At 35.9% G+C, this 22,002-nt stretch overlaps 1 protein-coding gene across 1 annotated transcript; it reads right to left on the bottom strand.

Annotated features, from left to right (window-relative positions):
* Nucleotides 1-852: 852 nt before the first annotated feature.
* On the bottom strand, nt 853-8,694 carry cenpl (centromere protein L). The gene is made up of 5 exons (XM_015390524.1): nt 8,549-8,694; nt 4,942-5,113; nt 4,605-4,859; nt 3,955-4,527; nt 853-1,734 (listed from the first exon to the last, which is right to left on the bottom strand). Exons 1-5 carry the CDS (start codon nt 8,566-8,568, stop codon nt 1,660-1,662), a joined length of 1,095 nt encoding a protein of 364 aa, XP_015246010.1. The 5' UTR covers nt 8,569-8,694; the 3' UTR covers nt 853-1,659.
* Nucleotides 8,695-22,002: the final 13,308 nt, after the last annotated feature.

Genomic DNA, 22,002 nt, shown 5'->3' with positions numbered 1-22,002 from the left:
AAGCAGTTCCACGCAAATATATTGCGATATATGTCTGACGATATATGTCTTACAGAATGTCTGACGAAATTGTTTTTATAAACATTTTTTAATAAAGCATTTTAAATGCCTCAATAAGCATATTTAATTAATTTTAATGCCAATTAAGGCCTAAATTTAAAACATAATTTAATGACTTTTAATGACCCGCGGAAACCATGCAATACATCGGGTAAAAGTGGAAAAAAATTTAAAAAATGTCACCTTCCCGATTCATTCATCGTTGGATTGCCAACTTAAAGAGGGAGGATTTGCCGTTGAACTTCTAGCCAAAGAAAAACACGTCATATGTAGCCAACATTTCGAAGAAGCAGAATGTTTTCAAGAAGACTTGGATAATAGTAACACAGGATACAGCACTGGGACTTGATCAACAGCCGATACCGCACCGTGACGTCACAAACCGGTAGGTTGCAGTAGTGTTCTTTGACAAACATGGATCCCTCTGGTTCATTTATTGAAAAGTATGTAATAATTTATATTTTAAGTACTTTCAGAAGATTGGATTCCGAATATGACCGGACAAGTTAACTTATTTCTAGATTGTTGTGGGATCTGTTGCTCACATGGTGCATTAAACGTCATATTAATATGCAGTTTGAGAACATTGGCTCACTAACTTTAAATAACAAAGAAATGTGTTAAATTGACGTCTTGATTTTGCATGCATGAAAATACGGCTCCTGCAATCAGAACATATATCATTTTTTTATTGTACTTGAAAGGACTTGAGCCTCTCCTCATGGCAAACTGAAATAATCATGCAGAAAAGCCTTAATATGAACCAATTCTGCAACCAGGAATCTTCGGTTAATATTCGACCCAGGTTCTGAGTTCGAGCCCCACTCCCACAGACTGCCACTCTGAGCAAGACCCTTAACCCCACACTGCTCTCCAAGGGGATGGGTTAAATGCAGAGGTGAACTTCTCCAATGTGAGATAAATTATTATTAAATTGTTGTTTTATTTGAGCAACTTATGATCCANTAAAACTTAAAAACACAATTAGTAAATTATATTACATGTGTTCTTAAACACCTCTGACATTAATCCTGTATTTACCACTCATGCCATGACAACACTTAAAAAAAAATGGATTTCTGAATTAATCTTGAAAGTACAAGTGCCAAAGTGTAAGGTTTACCTACTGATACATTTCTGGAAAGATCAGAGTTAGTACTGAAGCTTCAAAACCTGCAGACTTTAACACGATACAAAGGATACGCAGATGGATGAAAGTATAAATGGTTAATATGATGGATGGATACACAAATAAAAGGCGGATTGGGCAAAGAAGATGCCCAAATTTAACAATGTACAAACAATGGCACAGGGGGTAAAATGCAAAGAAAAAAAAAATCTGTCTTTGATTTCATTTATATCTACAAAATACACAATCTAGAGTAAAAATCAGGATATTTACAACAAGGTGCGTATCTGCGGGAGCCGTGACAGCTTACAACACCGGAATGGTTCTTTCATCACGCTTCATAATAAGGAACAACATATATCTCTAAAGGAGCAGGTTAGAAATAAAATGACACTTAAAAATATCTTTGCCGTTAGTAATTTTCTAAATAAAAACTTCAAAAAAAACATTTTTAAAATAAGAATGTAGCGTCAGATGGGCAGTCTGAGGAGGGCCAACTCTGTGAGAAGCCTCAGGGTGCTGATTAAATATATGCTGGTGGAAACCTGCAATAAAAGAAGACAAACATTAGGCTTATGCGTTTAACAGGTTAAAGAACAAAATATAGAAACGTAGATCCTACAGAAAGGTTGCATGTAAAAGGCTGAAATATGACAATCGGGGTGGAGCTTCTCAACTTTATTAGGGTTGCAACTAACAACTAGATTACAAATTGATGAATCTGTCGTATTTCTTTGATTAATCGATTATTAATTGGATAGCAAAAGGTTCCTTAGGAGATATTTTACTAAATTAAACCAGATGTAATTAAAACTTTTAAACTTGAGGAGTTCTGGTTAGAGCACATTGACAGACAAAAACTTTTTTAAATGCAAAATGTTTATTTTTTTACAATTCTGATATAATTACTGCTCTAAATGGGTTGCTCTGACAGCTAAAGGTATATTTTACAGTCTCTATACTCCAGTTACAATTATTGGATTACTAAATTAGTTGATGATTATTTCAATAATGGATTAACCACGATTAATCTGATTGTTTCAACCCTAAATGTTATTATTTATTATTATTATCATTTTTTTTATTTAATTAATAAATAAATAATAACAAAAAAAATATTATCATTAATGACATTTTTATCAGGTGTCCCTAATGCTAAGGAATAATCCGTTACATTTTGGTGATGATCCTCATCATAATCAGGATTCTGTAAAAGATTTTCCAACATTGAGAAATAGGGAAATTTGTCAGAACAAGCAATTCCACACTAAACCACAAGGTGGCAGTAGTGACTAACTATTGACAGCATCAGACTCAAAAAGTCCGGAACTATTTTACTCAAGAAAAGGTTGTTCGTTTGTTAGCAGGATCAATTAAAAACATACCAACAGATTTTATGAAAACTTTTCACCGAAGGTTAGCCTCATGCCTGGAAACAAGTCATTTAAATTTGGTAATGTTTTAGCTACAGGTGGAAGCTACAATTTGGGGCAAAATATTCTACTTAGCAGAGGGCTGCGCTCGTTAAGTTCTTTTCTAGTTGGAAATAACTTATTTTCCAAGAAATGTTACAGTTAAAGTTATAGAGGACGATCTTTTATTTCCGGGTGGATCATCTAAATAAGTGGTCCTCCTAATTGTTGATCATTCTGGTGATATGTTTACGTAAATCTGCCCTACGCGCTCCTCCCCTGTTAGCTATCTTTTTCTACCTATGCGCATGTTCAGGAATATATCTGTGGTGAGCTATGGTTTTAGACAGTCACTGAAGCTCACCTTTCTCACCATGGTTCTTTGAAAATGGCCAAGTGTGTACAAAGCGTATAAGAAAAAATGAAAGCCCTCTGAAGAGGCAGATATATCCTCCCAAAGCATTATGGGATTTGCTGTCACAGCGATTAATAACAAAGATGCCACAGGCACCGTGTGGTTGAGGAGAAGTTAAGTGACCAACGGGGAGCAAAAAGTAGTGATCATCTGTCTGAACGGTCAGTTAACTGAGTTCAATATAAACTCTACTATATATTTCCCACTCTATATAGAGATTGAGGGATTTAGTGGTTAGGGAGGACGTTCAGAAACAGTAAGGGTGTATGAGCGATGCAAACAGCAGCTTTTAAACGGAGCGTGCATGAGGAAAAATGGGCTCGTGCATGCGTTTAATAGGCATTCCCTCTTGAGAGCGGGTACAGGGTTGCGTATGTGCATCTATTTTTAATTAGAGAGGGCAGGTTTTATAAAAAAAATTTACCAAAATCCTGCACAACACCTTTAATGTTTATAAACGATGCTGGCAAACAGACTATGTGTACATGTGCTGGCATTTCAAAGACTCAAATGCCTTAAGAATAAAAGAAGTTGTCATGAATATTAAAGAACAAAATTGTGCAGAAGAAATACTTTTACTAATTGGATTTGAATTTGGATGTTGGGGCATCATGGTATGGGCCTGTTTGTCCACATATAGGGTTGGTAGATTCCATGCAATTGAGGGGATGATGGGGAAAAAACAAGGTATTTTACAGCATGCTTTATGACAGAGGAACAGTCAGATTATCAACCTGGGTCCATTTAAAGATGTAGAACCAAACTCAGTTGGATTTAAAACTATTTAATGTGAAAGAATGAATAGAAAAGTATTTCAAATGAGTATTTTAGGATATTTTGTTTATTATTTACCTAATTTTAACATCTAATGCAGTGGTTTTATTTCTATATTGGGGAAAAAAAAACCTTGATTAGTATTGATGCATTTGTTTCCATACCTTTATCCTGTCGTTTAGTGTGGCTGACCCCAGAGCAGTGGAGATTTGGTTCAGGTTCCCGGTTGATAGGTCCAATCGGAAGTGTCTGTAAAAGTGGCCCATGAGCCCCTGCATGAAGCTCTTCACCTCCTCGATGTCAATGCATCCCTCCTCCTCCGTCCCGTTGCTTTCCTCCAGTGACCTCCCCCTGATGCTGCACCACAGCGCCCACGCATCGTCGGCGCTGACTGTGTACTCCACGTGTAGCGCGTGCACGGCTGGGATGGTCCAATGCATTTTCAAGCTCTGGATGTTGGATTTGCCGTTGCAGTTGGTCCATAACGCAGCGAGCCACTCTAGGCTGGTTTCGCCGATATCCAGAGGGCCGAAGCAACAGTCAAAGTTGATCTGGAACCAAGACTTGACCAAAGAGGAGAGACCCTCTGCCCCGTTGCTGCCAAAGAGAGGCAAGCAGGTAAAATCCGTAGGAAGCGAGTTCAGGTATTCCGGGTTACCGTCGACGCAGGCCAGCCACCCGCTCCACACAGTCTTCTGTGGTTCATCCTGCTTTGCAAACATAGGCCTTGATTTGACCTGTACAGAAAACGAGACAACATGATGAGAAAACTGAAAACCGCTCTAAAAAAACGACCACATTTGCCCGTCTGTACCTGGATGAGGATGGCTTCAGGATCGTCCTTCGCCTCCGACATTCCCTGCAGCACAGAAAAACAGACCTTGAAGGTGTCCTGGAGCTCCCCCACCTCCACCGCCAGTCCTTTCTGCTTCTCCGCAGCTATGAACGCAGAGAGCCTTCGAGCATAGGTCGTCATCTGGGTGTGTCTGAACTGGTAGAGAGGAGTGACGTAGGATAACTTCCACTGGCGTTTCACCAGCAAGGCCAGGTGCTCTGGATTAATCTTCTCCTTTGAAAGCAATAGAAATAGGCTCAGAGAAAAATAAAAATAAAAAAAAATAACTTTTCACAAAGCAAAAAAAAAAACTTACAGTGATTGTTTGGGACTTGTATGGTTTCCTGCTGGTGTTGAGCCTCTGCGTGGTCAGCGCCGGAGTCAGGCCGAGCCTCGACGCGACGCCGAAGACGCTGCGCATCGACTGCCGCTGGCTTCGGCTTTTCCTTCTGCTCCTCACAGCACTGCCCAGGGTAGCCCTCCCTACACTGGAGCGGAGGGAGGAGAATGAGTTGGAGATTTAGGAGAACTATTTCAACACAAACAAACAAAAATATTTCAGTTCAAATTGTCTTCTTGGCAGTTTAGGCAGATAAATAACCATAAACTAAAATCATTTAAACAATTACACCAGAAAGTGTGTAAACATTAGCTTTGCTCTTTTTTTTTTTTTTTAAAGCAGGCCAGGTTCTACATGTACTGTATTCTAGTAGTTGATTAATAGTAACGTTGTTATATATTCCTTATATTTAATCACAGCTAAGAACAGAGGCTGGATAATAGTTCGGGCTTCAAACCTGCATGCCTAAAATTCAACTCTGTATTTATATATGGAGCTCACCTGCATCTGTCACTTTAAAAGGTGACATAGACATCGTTTATTGCCATTTTTTAATGCACAGAGTGTATACACAACGACATTTGGTTTTGTACAGCTTTCAGAACATTTCCATTTCATAAAGTGCAGCAGTGATCAAATGTAAACAGAAAAGAGAACGCATTGATATGGAAGTTCAGATAAAATACAGATTTAATCCAGAAGGTTTTCCCTAACACAGACCCAATATTTACGTAAACATAGTCCTAGTGATGGGGGATTCATCAAATTTATCAAGTAATTGAATACTTTTTGTCTATGAAGATTTGATTTTTCTAAAAATATTAATTTATTTTTTCCCATCATTTAAATCCTTGGGCTTCCATAGCTCAAATTGACATCAGTTCTTAACTTTATGCTCCTAGATGGGTGGGTACTCATCACTGCATGATAATACTAGCTTCTAACATTTTGTTTCGTTTTGTTGTTACTTTGTTTCTTTTGTTATTTTTATTATTACTTTGTTTATCTTTATTGTTGCTTTGGTTTTTTTTTGTTACTTTGTTATTTTTATTGTTTATTTTATTGTTACTTTATTTTTATTGTTATTTTGTTTATTTTTATTGTTTGATTTGTTGATTTAAATAAAAGCCAGCGATAGATCTTGTTTTATTTTAAAACTTAATTGAGAAAAAAAAAAAAAGATAAAAAAAATAGAATGCAAGATTAAACTTGGTGCACAAAATTCAAAGCTGGGACCATTCCAGGGACCATTAATTATCTTGTTTCTTCTCTATTAAAATTCATCTAAAAAAAGCATATAGATCCAACATAAAAATCATCTCTCTGTGGTTTAACATGTTTAGCCAGAGTGAGGATGTTGGCAACCCTGGATTGCATGCTTAGTGGACCTAAAAACTGATCAGAGCACATTTGACCAGTTTCTCTCGTACAATCAACCATATGTTTTCCTCAGTCTCCACGTTGGTTTTCTGCTTTTTTGCTGTAAATTGATCAAAGGAAGAGAATAAAATTCTTATTTTCATTTTTAATATAAAACAGAAAGGGGTGTAACACTGCCACACTGTCAGCCATTGTTTACAAATCTGCTTTTTACCTTTGCTACTTTGAACTTAGCTGAGGAAATATGCACATATTGTATTATTTGTCATTTGAGTTTAGCTAGTATTGCATAAGTAGAAAACTAAATTTACATTTGGCGACATCTGTTTTCCTCAATCAGATCTGAACATAAATGGTGGATATCGATGCTGATCTCCATGTGTGCTTTAGTGGAGGGATGGCTATAAACAATAATTCCTTTTTTCTGCTCCCTACTGATTGGAAAGATTTATTTAACTCTGGATTACGGAAAAATTTTTGCATATTTGTGCAGAATTTGCTGCTAAAAACACTTAGGATGACTGTCACTATGGGATCTATGCCTATGGTAATGGACATAAACTTCTGGCCAGAGCTGTCTGCATTATTAGCAACTCCTCCAGCATGCCACATGTGATTTTTTATCTTTATTTTTTTAAGTTTGGAGATCATAATAGAGGTTAATTCAATATGATCCCCAGGGCTGTCAACTCTCACCCATTGGGTGCGAGACTCATGCATCTCAGTGTCTTTACACGCTCTCACTCCATATCCCCAATTTTTCACGCTAAAAAAATGAAATAATACCGGGATTTCTGAGCATTTATGACAAGGTTTGTTATTTTAATTTTATTTAATTTTATCTGCACTAGGTTAATTCACTTTGTAAATGAATGAAGATTTTAAGCAGCCTAGCAAAAGGTTTGTTTTCTCCATACCTAGTGCTTTTTTACTGAGCTTTACTCCTTGTTTGCTCTAGATTATCCTCCTGATTTAGTCCCAGTTTTAGTCCATGTTTTGCTCACAAGTTAAATGATTATTGATCAGTTTAGTTTAATAATCTCCCGTTGGATTTTTAGGACGATTAAACCAACAATAAACTGAACTAAATTCTTAAAGCTTTCAGGTATTCCTCACAAACCCATAGGGTCCACAAAAAGAAAAAGAACAATTGCATTGTATTTTTTAAAAGATCAGCCACCCAAGAAAAGACCAAACACTTTTAGAGAGAAGGGGCAGAACAACTGGATAGAAGAGGAACCAGAGGGATGTTCTTATTTTATTTTTACTTATCTTATTCATTTATTCTTATTTTGGGTCATTGAGTATGTTTAAAAAATTAATTTCCATCACATCTACCAAAATCAAACATCCACAGAAGTGCTGACTCCTGTCATGGTAAGATTGTATTGAATCTACAGCCTCCTAGAAGGTCTGAATTGTTTAGCTGTTTTGTCAATTGTAAAAATAAAAAAATAATAAAATAATAACTTATGATTTTTAATCCTTAGCCTATTACAAAATAGTCAATAGTTTGCACAGGATTTGATTGCACTGGTTTTTGTATTACTGCCAGTAATCCAATAATAACTTATTAGTTCCCTATTGGTTATGTTACTTGAACTGCAGAATAATTAATAAACTCAGTTGTGAAATTCTATATTTCAGTAGGGTCCAAACTTCTTTACTTCAGCTCTCTAAAAATCATCAGAATATAGAAAATAATGGATATTGTGTGAAAGATTTTCCACATAACAGTAACATTTACTGTGCTGTATAAAAAAAAATGTACAACTTTGTTTCAGTTAAATCCTCTGAAAACCTTCAACCTATAGCTGCATCTATCATCATCTAACCCTGACAAGGGCAGCATGTCCAGATTCTTTCAAAATCTCCCTTCAAGGTTTGGTGAAAATCTGGCATAACTGCATCCCACTAACTCTGCTAAGACAAAGGGGTTGTTTATAGCATAAAACGTAATCTTTTCGCCCCATACCTGCTATATCTGAGCCAGAAGAAAATGCAAACTAAAACAAAACCATATGAAGACTTGATCTGTTGAACAACCTAAATAAGAGGGGAAATACTAGTGGGATTATATTCAGTGGGATGTTTAGCTAGCTGCTCCGTCTGTGGGGATTCTCCCTGTGCAAAGACTGGTTTCGCAGTAAGCGTTCAAAATGGTCGCCATTAGCAAAGCATCGAAATAAGAGAAAAGTTTTACCTTATTTGAGACCGATCCATGTCTCGTTTACCGACCGAAAATGAGAAAGAAGAAAAAAACACAAGGAAAAAAGAAACATGACAAACCGGAAACCGATTTGAACGTCGCGCGGTTCTTCTTCTTCTTCGTGGATTTATTGGCGGTTGGCAACAAACATTTAGTAGCATTACCGCCGCTTACTGGTATGGAATGTGGCTCATGATGCACTATATACTAATTAACATATATAGAGATTCTAAGGAGAAAAAAAAAGAAAAAAACTACACACTTATACATAACTTTAGATTCTATCGGTCTATATCATCTACACATTCATCCTCTCTATAATCAAATTCTAAACGCGCGGTTCATCTTCATTCTTCTCATATGAAAACTGTTGGTAGTCATGTCACCGCCGCATTACTGCCACCTACTGCTCACACCATATATGTCTATGGCTCACACGATACTACTTATTTTCTGTAAATAGTCTTTATATGTCCTTCATTTCCAAACGTTCTTTTAAGACTCCACCATTCTTCTCCATTTTTTGTACATGTACATGTTCTACATTCTCTTTCTCTCCACATCCTTTACACGTATTATTATTTTTCCTCCCTATTAAGTATAAATTGTCATTTAAATAAGTATGACCTACTCTTAATCTGATCATTATTATTTCTTTCCAGGGATGCCAGATTTTCACCAAACCTTGAAGGGAGATTTTGAAAGAATCTGGACATGCTGCCCTTGTCAGGGTTAGATGATGATAGATGCAGCTATAGGTTGAAGGTTTTCAGAGGATTTAACTGAAACAAAATTGTAAAATGTTGATTTTTTTTTAATACAGCACAGTAAATGTTAGTGTTATGTGGAACATTTTTCCACACAATATCCATTATTTTCTATATTCTGGTGATTTTCAGAGAACTGAAGTAAAAAAGTATGGACCCTAAAATATAGAATTTCACAACTGTGTTTATTAATTATTCTGCAGTTCAAGTAACATAACCAATAGGGAACTAATAAGTTATTATTGGATTACTGGCAGTAATACAGGAACCAGTGCAATCGAAGCCTGTGCAAACTACACTGTGTATAAATATTTGGTAATAAGCTAAGGATTAAAAATCATAAGTTATTATCTTATTTGTTTTTTTTTTTTTGTTTTTTTTACAATTGACAAAACAGCTAAACAATTCAGACCTTCTCGGAGGCTGTAGATTCAATACAATCTTACCATGACAGGAGTCAGCACTTCTGTGGATGTTTGATTTTGGTAGATGTGATGGAAATTAATTTTTTAAACATACTCAATTACCCAAAATAAGAATAAATGAATAAGATAATTATTAAGAAAATAAGAACATCCCTCTGGTTCCTCTTATATCAATGCAGGATAACTGAGTTGTTCTGCACCTTCTCTCTGAATGTGGTTGGTCTTTTCTTGGGTGGCTGATCTTTTAAAAAATAAAATGCAATGATTCTTTTTCTTTTTGTGGACCCTATGGGTTTGTGAGGAATACCTGAAAGCTTTAAGAATTTATTTCAGTTTATTGTTGGTTTAATTAGTCCTAAAATCCAACGGGAGATTATTAAACTAAACTGAGCAAAAGTGATTCAACTTGTGAGCAAAACATGGACTAAAACTGGGACTAAATCAGGAGGATAATCTAGAGCAAACAAGAAGTAAAGCTCAGTAAAAAAGAACTAGGAATGGAGAAAACAAACCTTTTGATTTGATCTACACTTCAGTCTCCACAGTGATAATATAAGCTAAATGCTGTATGTTTTATTCATATTTACTAATATTTGCTAGACTGCTTAACATCTTCATTCATTTACAAGGTGAATTAACCTAGTCCAGATAAAATAAGATAAAATTAAAATAACATATCTTGTAATAACTGCTCAGAAATCCTGGTGTTTTTTCATTATCTCCTCTGCTGTCAGCACAGTGAAAAGGTGGGCTGCTGCAAAAATACAGACTGGATATGAACTTGGCAACAACTTCAAGAAGCATGTCTCCACCTGCTGTACAAGAGTATATAACTTCATGACTTCAAAAACAAAACTCTATTTTTCAGTTTAGTTTGATGTAAAAATGTAGATAGTTTTTTTTTATAACATCATAAATATATTCTTTGCCTCCATCTTCCTTTTTTATTATTGCTTTACCCTCACATTTCCCAAATGGAATATAAATTTGTTATTTCCTTCCCTATAGCCTTTTTGGCCAGTTTATCTGCCATTTCATGTCCTTTTACCCCCTCATGCGCCGCATAGCAGCAAGCTGACAATAAACTGTGATAAATTTCTAGTTTAAGATCCTTCCTATTGTTTCATTTGTTAACAAAAAACTACCACTGAAGTATCGCATTTTTAAATTGAATTGAATTTACTTAATTTAATCCAGCTAGTCAGGGCCATTTTATTTCGTTTATTTCCTAATAGAGTCACACCATTTTCTATTAACAATAAATTCATGGGAGTGGTTGTTTTGCTCCTGAACACATCCTTAATGCCCCATAGTGCAATCTGTCTATTATGTGTAATGTTGAATCAGCTGCTGCTCCATTCACAATACAACCAATTTCCATAACTGATATCATTAGAGACCAATAGATGTATAATGATGTACAAATGTTTATTTGTACTCCAGTCCCTTTCTGCCACTGATTTCATTAAATATATTATTTTGGGAAATTCAATTCAATTCAATGTATTTATATAGCGCCAATTCACAACACACATCATCTCAAGGTACTTTACAATTCAACCAGATCATACGGTCAGATTGATTAAAAGTTTTCTATCTAAGGAAAACCAGTTGATTGCATCGACTCATCGATCGTAGGCAATCCCTCACACTAAGCATGCTTGTAGCGACAGTGAAGAGGAAAAACTCCCTTTTAACAATGAGAAACTTCCAGCAGAACCAGGCTCAGTGTGAGCGGCCATCTACCGAGGCCGATTGGGGTTCAAAGAGACAGAAGCAGACATAGAAAAAGAAGCAGAAATAAAAAAAGGCAACTGTCAACCACCACAGGCAGCCTCGTCCAGGAAATACACAGCCAGCCACACAAGCTCCAAGCCAATTCCCATGTCAGAGGATGAAGAGAGCACATCCAGTTAGTCAAAGTCAGAGAAACAGGACTACACTGAAAAACATCGAACATATATAAACAAAGGTGTTGATGGCAGCAACACAGCTGATATTTCTCCCCAGGATGGTGTCACAGCCAAACAGGAACAGACCAGATGAAGCTACTATGAGAAAAAATCAGAGAGAGCAGAACGTTAGAGATTGAACTAATAGATTCAGCAGAGTGGGAGAATAGAGATAGAATAAGGCAGAATGATGAAAAAGGGTCCCTATGTCCTCCAGCAGTATACACCTATAGCAGCATAACTATAGAGATAGCTCAGGATAACCTGAGCCACTCTAACATTAAGATTTATCAAAAAGGAAAGTGTTAAGGCTTGCCTTAACAGTAAACAGGGTGTCTGCCTCACGGACTAAAACTGGTAGTTGGTTCAACAGGTCTGATGCATATTAGACAAATCTGTATAAATCTTAAATTAAATTTGACCCCAGAGCTCATAAATTGTTTTATAAAAGTTAGCGATTCCACATATTTTCTAGGAACTTAGTGGACAGTTAGAGGAAGACCTTAAAGAAGGAGAGTTAAATGCAGCAGTGGACGGCGTGAAGGCCCAGGGCCCGATGGCCTTCTAATCAATTTATAGAAAAAAATGAAAGCTAAGCTACTTAAAACACTATTAGATGTCTCTGTGGAGGAATTTGAAAGAAGAAGTTTACCCAAATCTATGACTGGAGCACCGATAACAAAAGCCAAATATAGAGATAGATGTGGAAATATGGGAACAATAAGTTCACTAAAAACATATCTTAAAATCCTGTGTAAAGTTCTAGCTAACAGGTCAGGAGGAGTACTCTATAATTTATCTTTTTTTGCCTCTTCAGTAACTTTACTTTTCCCCTTTTGTTTTTATATTCTATTAATTATTTCCAGGCAAATCTTTCTGTTAGGTTTTAATAGCCTTATTTCGATCATTTATTGCTTTCACTGCATGTCCTTTTCCACCATTGTAAGTTTTGTCTTTTCCTCTATTGTAGTTTTTGAATTCTACCTAATTCTGCAGCATTTCTAATGAGTTCTTTCATTTTTGCATATCTTTAATGTCTCTTATTTCTATTACCTTCATATTCTTCCCTATTTGCTTTATTAAAACACCACCTTGTACCTATAAACTCTGCTTTTCTGGATACAATTTCTTTACTAAATGATCACTCCCTAACTTAAATGAGGATGTGGATTCATACAAATACCTTTGGGTGTGGCTGGACAATAAACTGGACACACACCAACCGAAGACACAGAGCAGGAAGTAATTCCTGAGGAGACTGAGGTCGCTCAACATCTGCAAGAAGCTGTTGGAGATGTTCTACCAGTCTGTGGTTGCCAGTGTTCTCTTCTGCACCGTGGTGTTCTGGGGGAGCAGCACCTCCATAAAGGACATCTCCAGACTGGGCAAACTGGTGAGGCGAGCCGTCTCTTTGACATCGGCATGGACAAGAATACTTAACAAACTGCTGGACATTATGGAAAATGCCACCCACCCTCTGCACACTGTCTTCACCACTCAGAGTAGCCTGATCAGAGGGAGATTGCTCATCCCAAAATGCAGGACCAACAGACTGCTGAACTCCTTTGTTCCCCAAGCCATCAAGATCTACAACTCCTCACTTGGGAGGAGTAGGAGGTGATCGGAAAGGTTACAAGGGTCACCATCCCCTTCTTTGGACATCTTGTGCAAAATATGACCTATTGTCACTCATGTGCAATATCCTTGTCTCTCACTTTGCAATAGCACATGCCAACTACTGTGCAGTCTGTATAAGTTGTACTTATTTATATGTTCACTACATCTAGTGTATTTTTTCTTTACTGTGCAGATATTTTTATATCTAAAAGAAACATAAAACCAGGATATTACCACTTTTTTATGCTCTTTTGTACTATATGAACTCTTTTTTATATTGTTTTTTTATTTTTATTTTTTATGACACCTTGCTTTGTACTCTATATAAGCTATTGGAACCAGAATTTCCTTAAGGAGTAATTAAGGGATAAATAAAGTTTAGTCTAAGCCTAAAATCTCGTCTTGTTCTCCACTTATGATTTTGCTATACAACCAAAAAATGAAAGATCAATACATGATAAAAAAAAACAAAAAACATTTGCTTAGATTAATTATTTTACACCACCATCAAATATATAAGAGGAAAAACAACAGTATAGAAAGCAATTTACCTAATAAAAAAAATTGGCAACAAAGAAGTAGCCCTAATTAGGTAAAAAAAAACAATACATAAATAAAAAAACAAACGCTAGATATTACATCATGTGAAGTTTGTTTGAAATTAAATGTAAATTGCTTATGATAATGATGATCTTAGCAAATATAGATTATTTAGAAATTTCATTTCATTTTGCAGAGAAAATGAAAAAAGGGAACTGTATAGGGAAATGAAAGGAAAGCTTAAGTCAAAAGAAGTTTTTTTTTTCTTGTCCTTCACCAAAATAGAAGCATTTCTTTTGGAGTTATTTGATAGATGTGCATTTAAAGTCCAATCAATTCAAGTCTTGGAGTCCTGTGTTTATCCGGTTGTAGTGTCCTGACTATTAAAAATAAATTGTTTCCAATGTTCCCTCCTGAAGGATTAGGAGCAGATTTGCAACTAAATCATTTCAACAGTTGACCAAAAAATATCAGCTGCTTCTTGTAGGAAACACTTTGCATTTTAAGGAGCAGCAGGTTCTCTTTTTAATTTAGGGAAACCCTTATCTTTGCACCTGGACTTGAACTGAAGTGTGTGCATATTTCATAGATGCCTCTCTCACATGAAACCTTGTTACCATAGAAACAGGGGTCTTCTATTTTTTCATGCATGCACAGTGCTCCCATTTCTTTTTTTTCTTCTAATTTTTCATGCAAACCTTAAATTTAGATTTTATTAATGATTTCTAAATCAATCTGTGCATGTCTATGTGTGTTTTTATGTTTTCTAGCCTGATGAGCATTGAATGGAGGGCTCTCTAGAAGCAGACATGATGACCACATCAACAACCAATCAAATCATCCCTACAAGCTTGTGGGTTCAACCAATGGAGGATACCTGAGGAGGATATGTGAGACTGTAGGGGGGAAAAAACCACTCACATATCAGCGCCATCTAGTGGCAAGAGATGTCCTTGTTCATTCCCATTTGAGTGTCAGAGTTTATAGAGAAGGAAATCACCCAGAAGCATTGGTTTATCTATGCTAAGTGCTTTAAAAATAAAATGGAATTAGACTATATTCCTCCTTTTTTGGGGTCACATTTTTATATTTGAAAAAGTTAACTTGAGTGAACACAAAACACATTTTCCAAATGATCTAATTAGGTTTTAAAGTATCCAAATCAGGCTGCTTTTGTGTGAAGATGTATTCAAACCTAGTTAACTATTAAATGACCTGTGATTGAATTCATTTTACTATTTAGATGACTACCTGACACAGAGAACCCTGAAATGACCCAATAAGAATATGAAAATGCATGAAGCTGCTGCAAAACTGGAGAGCTCCTTCAGTGACAGACTGCTGCACCCTAAATGCACCAGGGAGCGTTATCACAGATCCTTCCTCCAAGCAGCTGTTAGACTTTATAACCTCCACTGTTCCCAACAACCGCAATAAGTTGCTACATTCATGCTGATTTTGCACAGTTTCTATCTTAGTCAGTTACATAACAATCTGCTGTCATTTAGCACATATCTGATGCTGCTTTTTATTGATTATTTAGTGCACAGTATTTATATTATTAAAACACTTTACAGTACAGTATTTTATTTATTTATTAACAATTCACTTATATGTTATTTTATACACTCTTGTATGGGCCACATTTGCGTGCACATTTTCTATATTCTTGTTGCTGCTGTAACACAAGAAATTCACCTTTGTGGGACAATACAGGGATTTGATGTTCTACGAGGGGCGTTCAATAAGTAATGCCCCTGACCCTTTACGAGATTTTTGATCAAGCTGAAATTTTGCATGTTATGTTATTTAAATCTCTGTAGATGAAGTACCAAATTGCAGCTCTGAACTATTTGTGGTTTCTGACTTACAGGTGTTTGAACTGAGTAAAGTCTGAAATGGAGCCTGTTGAGTTTGAAGCAGTGATCCGGTTTTTCTATTGGAAAGAACTCACACCATGGGAGACTTTGGATGAAATGAAAGTAACTTATAGTGATGATGCCCATTATATGACCTTGCAAAATGTTTTACAAGGTTATATTATGGGACATTATCACTATAATTTACTTTCATTTGATCAAAAGTCTCCCATTGTGTGCGTCCCTTCAAATGCAAAAACTGAGACTTGACTCAGTTTTAAGACCAGTAAGTCAGGAACCCCAAATAGTTCTGTGATTTGCTATTTAATCTATATAGATTTAAAATACTTTACATGGAAAATTTCAGTTCGATCAAACATCTGGAAGTGGGCCAGGGGGATTACTTATTGAACGCCCCTCGTATTTCCTCATCTAAAAAAACCAAACAACTATGAACCAATCTGATAAAATTCAAACAGATAAAAACCACAATTACTCACATAAATAGTTTGCCACAATTAAAAGAATTACCCATAAATAGAAAACAACTTTAATAATAACATAAGAAACATATCCAGGAGGTCATACAGAAGAAGGATTGGGTACATAAATAGTGTAGGCCTGACCACTGCAGAACATTTGTGTCAAAATTATTCAATAAAAAAAAAGTTTGAACATCAAAACTTTTTGCACTTCAAAAAGTTCAAAACACAATTTGAATTTACACATTTTTTTTCACTTCAAATAAAAACACAAAAACAACGAAAAAGCACATTCTGATCAATACGTTTTTTTAATAACGGGGTAATTTTTTTTTTTTGCATTTGCACACTTTTTTCTTTGATATAATTTTATTATTATTTTTTTTTTATTATTGAAACAACTTTTTTGGGAATTGAATGATTAAGACACAAATGTCCTACCCATGTATGGCACAAAAAAACACAATAGATTACTTTAACCAAAGAGAACATTTTCAATAATAAAAAAAAAAGTGTTCAAATGCAATTTTCGGAGTGTCAAATATTTTATTTGCACTCAAAAACTTTTGGACTTCTTTGATAGAAGTCCAATCAAAAACCAATGTGACTTCAATTTAAACAATTGCTTTAAACAAAAAAGACTGGACTTCTATCAAAGAAAACATTGTCAATCAAAGAAAGGTTTTTTTCTTTGATTGAAAAGTTGTTGTTTTTTTGAAATTTTTTTTAAATTGAAAACACATTTTTGATTGAAGCAACCTTTTTTTTTGATTGAATGATAAAAAAAAACAAATCTACCTTCATACATACCTGACTTTCCTCAGTTCAAGGTTATGCAGTAAGAAAAAAACTGAGCAAAAATAGCATGAAGGCAAAGAAATAAATAAAGAGCTTACGAGTTAGAACAGAAAAACTCATCTTACAATATTCCCAAGACTTTTGGAAAAATATCAAGTGTACTTGGGTGGTATTTAAAAAAAAAAAAACTTCACTTAAGCTCAATAAACAAAAACCGAGTGATGCTACTGGCCTCTAAAAGTTGTAATTTTTTTTGTTATTTTGCTTCTTTTGCATCCCACAATACCAATCCCTACCACCAGGGGGCGTCCCCAAACTTACCCTTTTGCTCCTTCATAGATACACATATATTCTTCTGCCTTTAATCTCCTCTAAAGGAACTCCAAATAGGAAGACTTTTAACAGATTTTGGAATTATAAATAAAATGGGAAATACGATGAAATTTGCAGAATTATCATAAATTAGCAGATACTATGTCGGTGAAACTTTACCTTTACACCTTTGCTTTAATCATAGCAGTTATTTCTCATTTAGTTCCTTGGTATGAGACATAGTGTGGTCAATAGTACTAACAATGTTAATATCAAAAGGAAATATGGACGACAGAAAAAGCCCAATTAACATTTACAAAATATGACACTGTTATTTAGACAGATCGCTTTCAAAATTTGCCTGTTATGCTGCATTTTGATCTGTTCTAAATTGGTTTTCCACTTCTTTTAGGATGATCCATTACCAGCGGTGAGGATTGGGATTCTGCAGACAGATTGAAAGAATAATTTGTGAGCTTTATCTTTAGGCTCAATCAGAGGATCTGTCCAAATCGAGTGAATTGGAAAGCACACTTTAGCCAAAGCAGAAGTGCATCAGGTAGGGAGGTAGGAAGAGGAAGCATCATGCTTCCTATCTATAGTTCCTTTCTCACCCATGGCAGTATTCTTATATTTTAACCCACTGGTGAAGGAGTGGGAGTTAGGAAGAGCAATGCTTTAGCTCCCACTTTACTCTAACTACTCTATTATATATTAATCTGCCCCAGTGGAAAGCAGATATACCGGTATGTGGGTTGCCCCCATCAGTGTGTGAATTTGTGCCTGAATGTGTTAATTATGAGGTGTAAAGCACTATCAGGTCCTCAGGACTATACCCTTTACCACAGGAGAGCACGACATTTTAATTCCTTTACTTGAGAGAGAAACTGATCCACCATCCAAACATAGCAGTCAGTCTTTTACCAACTGAAACCATGATCTTGACTTTAAGGAGCTACTCTCATCCTGGCTGTGAACCACTATAGTACACACTAATGGTATTGACTTAAAAACAGCAAAAGAACAGGATCATAAAAAAAAAAAAAAAAAGTAAATATGAGATCTAAGGGTAGCCAAACAAGATGCTATCTTTTCAGGTTTCTGACGGAGAATTTTGAAAGTTTTTGATTTTCAAGTCTAAACCCGAATAGGGAACATGTTCCATCAAGAATGCAGATAAAGCTTTTTTGTTATCAAGCGATCAGATAGGCCTCGCAAGCAACATGGGTGCCCTGTACACCAACTCTGGTTTAAGAACAGAAGTCCCCAAATGTTTGTTTTTCAGCCTTCCCCTTTAGTTTACATGAAAAAAAACCCAGACCAATTTGTTTGTCAGAACAACAAAAAGCCAGCTGCAGTGAATTACATATTGCAATAAAATAAACCGCAATCGTATTTGAATCACAAAGGTACCAACTTTAAAGTGTAATCATCTGAACTTTAATAGTTTGCTTTTTGTTTGACAAAATTTAACCAGAGGTACAGTGCAGCAGTACAGTACCCAAAAATTAAAGGTATAGTGGAGGCTGTTCTTTTTCTGGGTGGATCATCAAAATAAGCGCTCCTCTTAATTGTCAATCATTCTGGTGATATATTTATGTAAGGCTGTCCTACATGCTCGTCCTCATTTTCACTTACCAGTGGTGAGTCTAACATATATAAAAATTTGCAAATCTTCTATTGGAAAGTAACAATATATGAGCGATGCAAACAGCAACTTTTAAACAGAGCTAGCACGAGGAGAAATGGGCTTGTGCATGCTCTCGCACGTGTTCAATAGGCACACTATCAGGAGTGGGTACAGGGTGGTGCATTTTCATTTATTTTTAAAGTGGAGAAATCGGGAATCTCTTGAAAAATTCGCGAAAATCCTCAACAATACCTTTAAAGCTACAGTGTGTAATAATTACAGGGATATACAGTCAGAAATGTAATATATTATACATAACTATGTTATTTATCATCATCTACGAGCTCAGCCTCTTAACCTTAATATTTGCGTTGCCTTAGAATTCGTTATTTATAATTACATAGGAGCGGGTCTCGCAGCCATGGAGGCAGACATCTTTGCGCTACGGCAGCGCAGAGCCAACAAACTAGCGATTGCGAGATCGCCCATTACGCTCGAAAGTAACTACTGCAAGTTGAGAGAGATGAACTGAGACGGTACTGAACAATAGATGGCAGTATTAAAATTATCTATGTAAACAAACCTCATCACTTGAGAGGGTAGGTGATGCGGACGTCGTGGAAGACATTTTGTCCTGTAACGCTCGCCGTACTGTTGGGGGGGAGAAGCGGTGGGAGGGAGATGTTCATGTTGCTGCGGTCTGCAGTCTGAACGTTAGATGTCGCTAAAAATTACACACTGTAGCTTTAAGTAAGAGTATTACTACTTTTTCATAGTTTTACTCAAGTAAAAGTAAAAAGTAGATTTAAAGAAATTACTCAAGAGTGAATAGTAGACTACACAAGTACTGAGTAACTGATCTACTTACTTCCCATGATCATAACAACTGATTTACTATGTAAACTTCAACAAAAATATTCAGTGATATGCATATTCTGGCGGTTTTAAGTATAATAAATATTGAAATTAATATATGGGATAATAAATAAAGCTATTACATACAGCAATTACACAATACAAATATATATATATTTACTCAAGTAAAAGCTACTCCTAAAAGTATATTTTTATTTCAAAAACTTACTCAAATAAATGTAACTGAGTAAATGTAACTAATTACTACCTAGTGTTGCCCTCTAAATTAACATTGCTATTAACACAAAATTCAACTCATTCGCATAGAGTGTGGAATTCGGAGGTTTTGAGTCCCACAGGCTGCCACTCTGGGTCTCTGAGCAAAGACGTTTAACGCCACACTGATCACCCAGCGCCCAACGATGGCAGCCCAAGGGGATGGGTTAACTGCATAGGTAAATTTCTTCAATGCGAGATCAATAAAGTTAAATTCCAATTGCTCCTTCAGTGACAGACGGCTGCACCCTAAATGCACCAGTGAGCGTTATCACAGATCCTTCCTCCCAGCAACTGTTAGACTTTATAACCACCACTGTTCCCAACAACCTCAATAAGTTGCTACATTCATGCTGATTTGTCACAGTTTCTATCTTAGCCAGTTAAATAACATGCTGCTGTCATTTAGCACATCTCTGATGCTGCTGTATATTGATTATTTATTGGTTATTTAGTGCACCGTATTTATATTGTTAAAGCACTTTACAGTACAGCATTTTATTTTTTTATTCACTTATATGTTATTTTTATACACTCTTCCAAGGGCCACATTTTTGTGAACAATTTTTCTATAATCTTTTTGCTGCTACAATACCAGTATTTCCCCATGGAGGGACAACAAGGGGATTTTCTATTCTATTTCCTATAATAAGAAACAAAAAAAAAACAACAACCATGAACCAATCTGATGAAATTCAAACAGATAAAAACGAAACTTAATCACATAAATAGTTAGCCACAAGTAAAAAAAATAGATAGAAAAGAACATTCATTAATCTCTGATGTTGCTGCTATTTTTCAAAGTAAAAAAATTCAAATCTGTAGAAATTTTCACAGCTGTATATTGGTTACTTTATTCTCCATGTGCACAATATTTAGATTGTTATAACACTTTACAGTACAGTACTTTATTGTTAATCTTTTAACTCTTCACCATTACTTTATTCGTATACCTTTTTCTAAGGTCCACATTTGTGTGACAAATTTTTTTCTATAATATTTTTGCTGCTGTAAACACCAGAATTTATTGTGGGACAATAAAGGAATTTTCTATTCTATTCTATGCTATTTCATTCTATTCTATTATTATCTATGCTATACTATTCTATTCTATTCATATCCCAGAACTGTTATTACAATGAGCCCCCTGCATAGATCCATACATACGGTATTTAGATATGAATTCAAATTACTGCTATAGATCATATTAGGACCGTCATTGAGTATTCTGTGAAACTGAGTGGGACCCCGACCCCAGTGTTGGGAACCACCCTTTAGAAGCAGCTCCTTGATATTTTATGGGAATTCCTGGCATATTGCTTATAGCTCTTTATTGTCTAAGTGGAGATAAAATCCCTCTAATTACTCTGCTAGCAGGCATTATGTGCGAGACCAGTTATAATTTAGAGGAAATAAAATTAGCAGCTTAACGAGGAGCCTGTTAAAATGATGAAAATAAGAAGGAGAGAAAGGCTGACGTAAGGTGATCAGAGTTGGCCGGTTGACGCCTGCGCGGGATATACCGACTTTAGAGAGATTAGCAAGAAACTGTCCCCTTATGCGCCACCGTAGGACGCCATATTGGCTCAAGTAATGCTAATAGCCTCGTGTCCTTTTTTTTCTCAGCGGCCATTTTGGCTCTGGAAAGACCACTAGTCTGGACGACAGAGGGAGGAGTCTGGCATTTCTGGAAGTCGGGAAAGGAAAAAAAAAAAAAAAAACAGCCAGGCAAACCAGTCAGCATCTTGGGCAGCGAATGGGTTTTATTTCGGTCAAATTTTAACATCCTCCAGCACAAAGCGGTCTATGCAACAGAGGAGAAGCCGTGGATATGATCGCGGAGGGATTTAATCTGAGCTCGGGAAGCTGAAGCACACTGCAGCCCGAGCTCATAGCGTTTTTTTTTTTTTTTTTTTTCGGTGGGGATAATCCATC

This window comes from Cyprinodon variegatus, unplaced genomic scaffold, assembly GCF_000732505.1.
Source record: "Cyprinodon variegatus isolate N-32 unplaced genomic scaffold, C_variegatus-1.0 Scaffold503, whole genome shotgun sequence".
NCBI classification, from domain to species: domain Eukaryota; kingdom Metazoa; phylum Chordata; class Actinopteri; order Cyprinodontiformes; family Cyprinodontidae; genus Cyprinodon; species Cyprinodon variegatus.
This window is presented reverse-complemented; position numbering and strand designations above follow the sequence as displayed.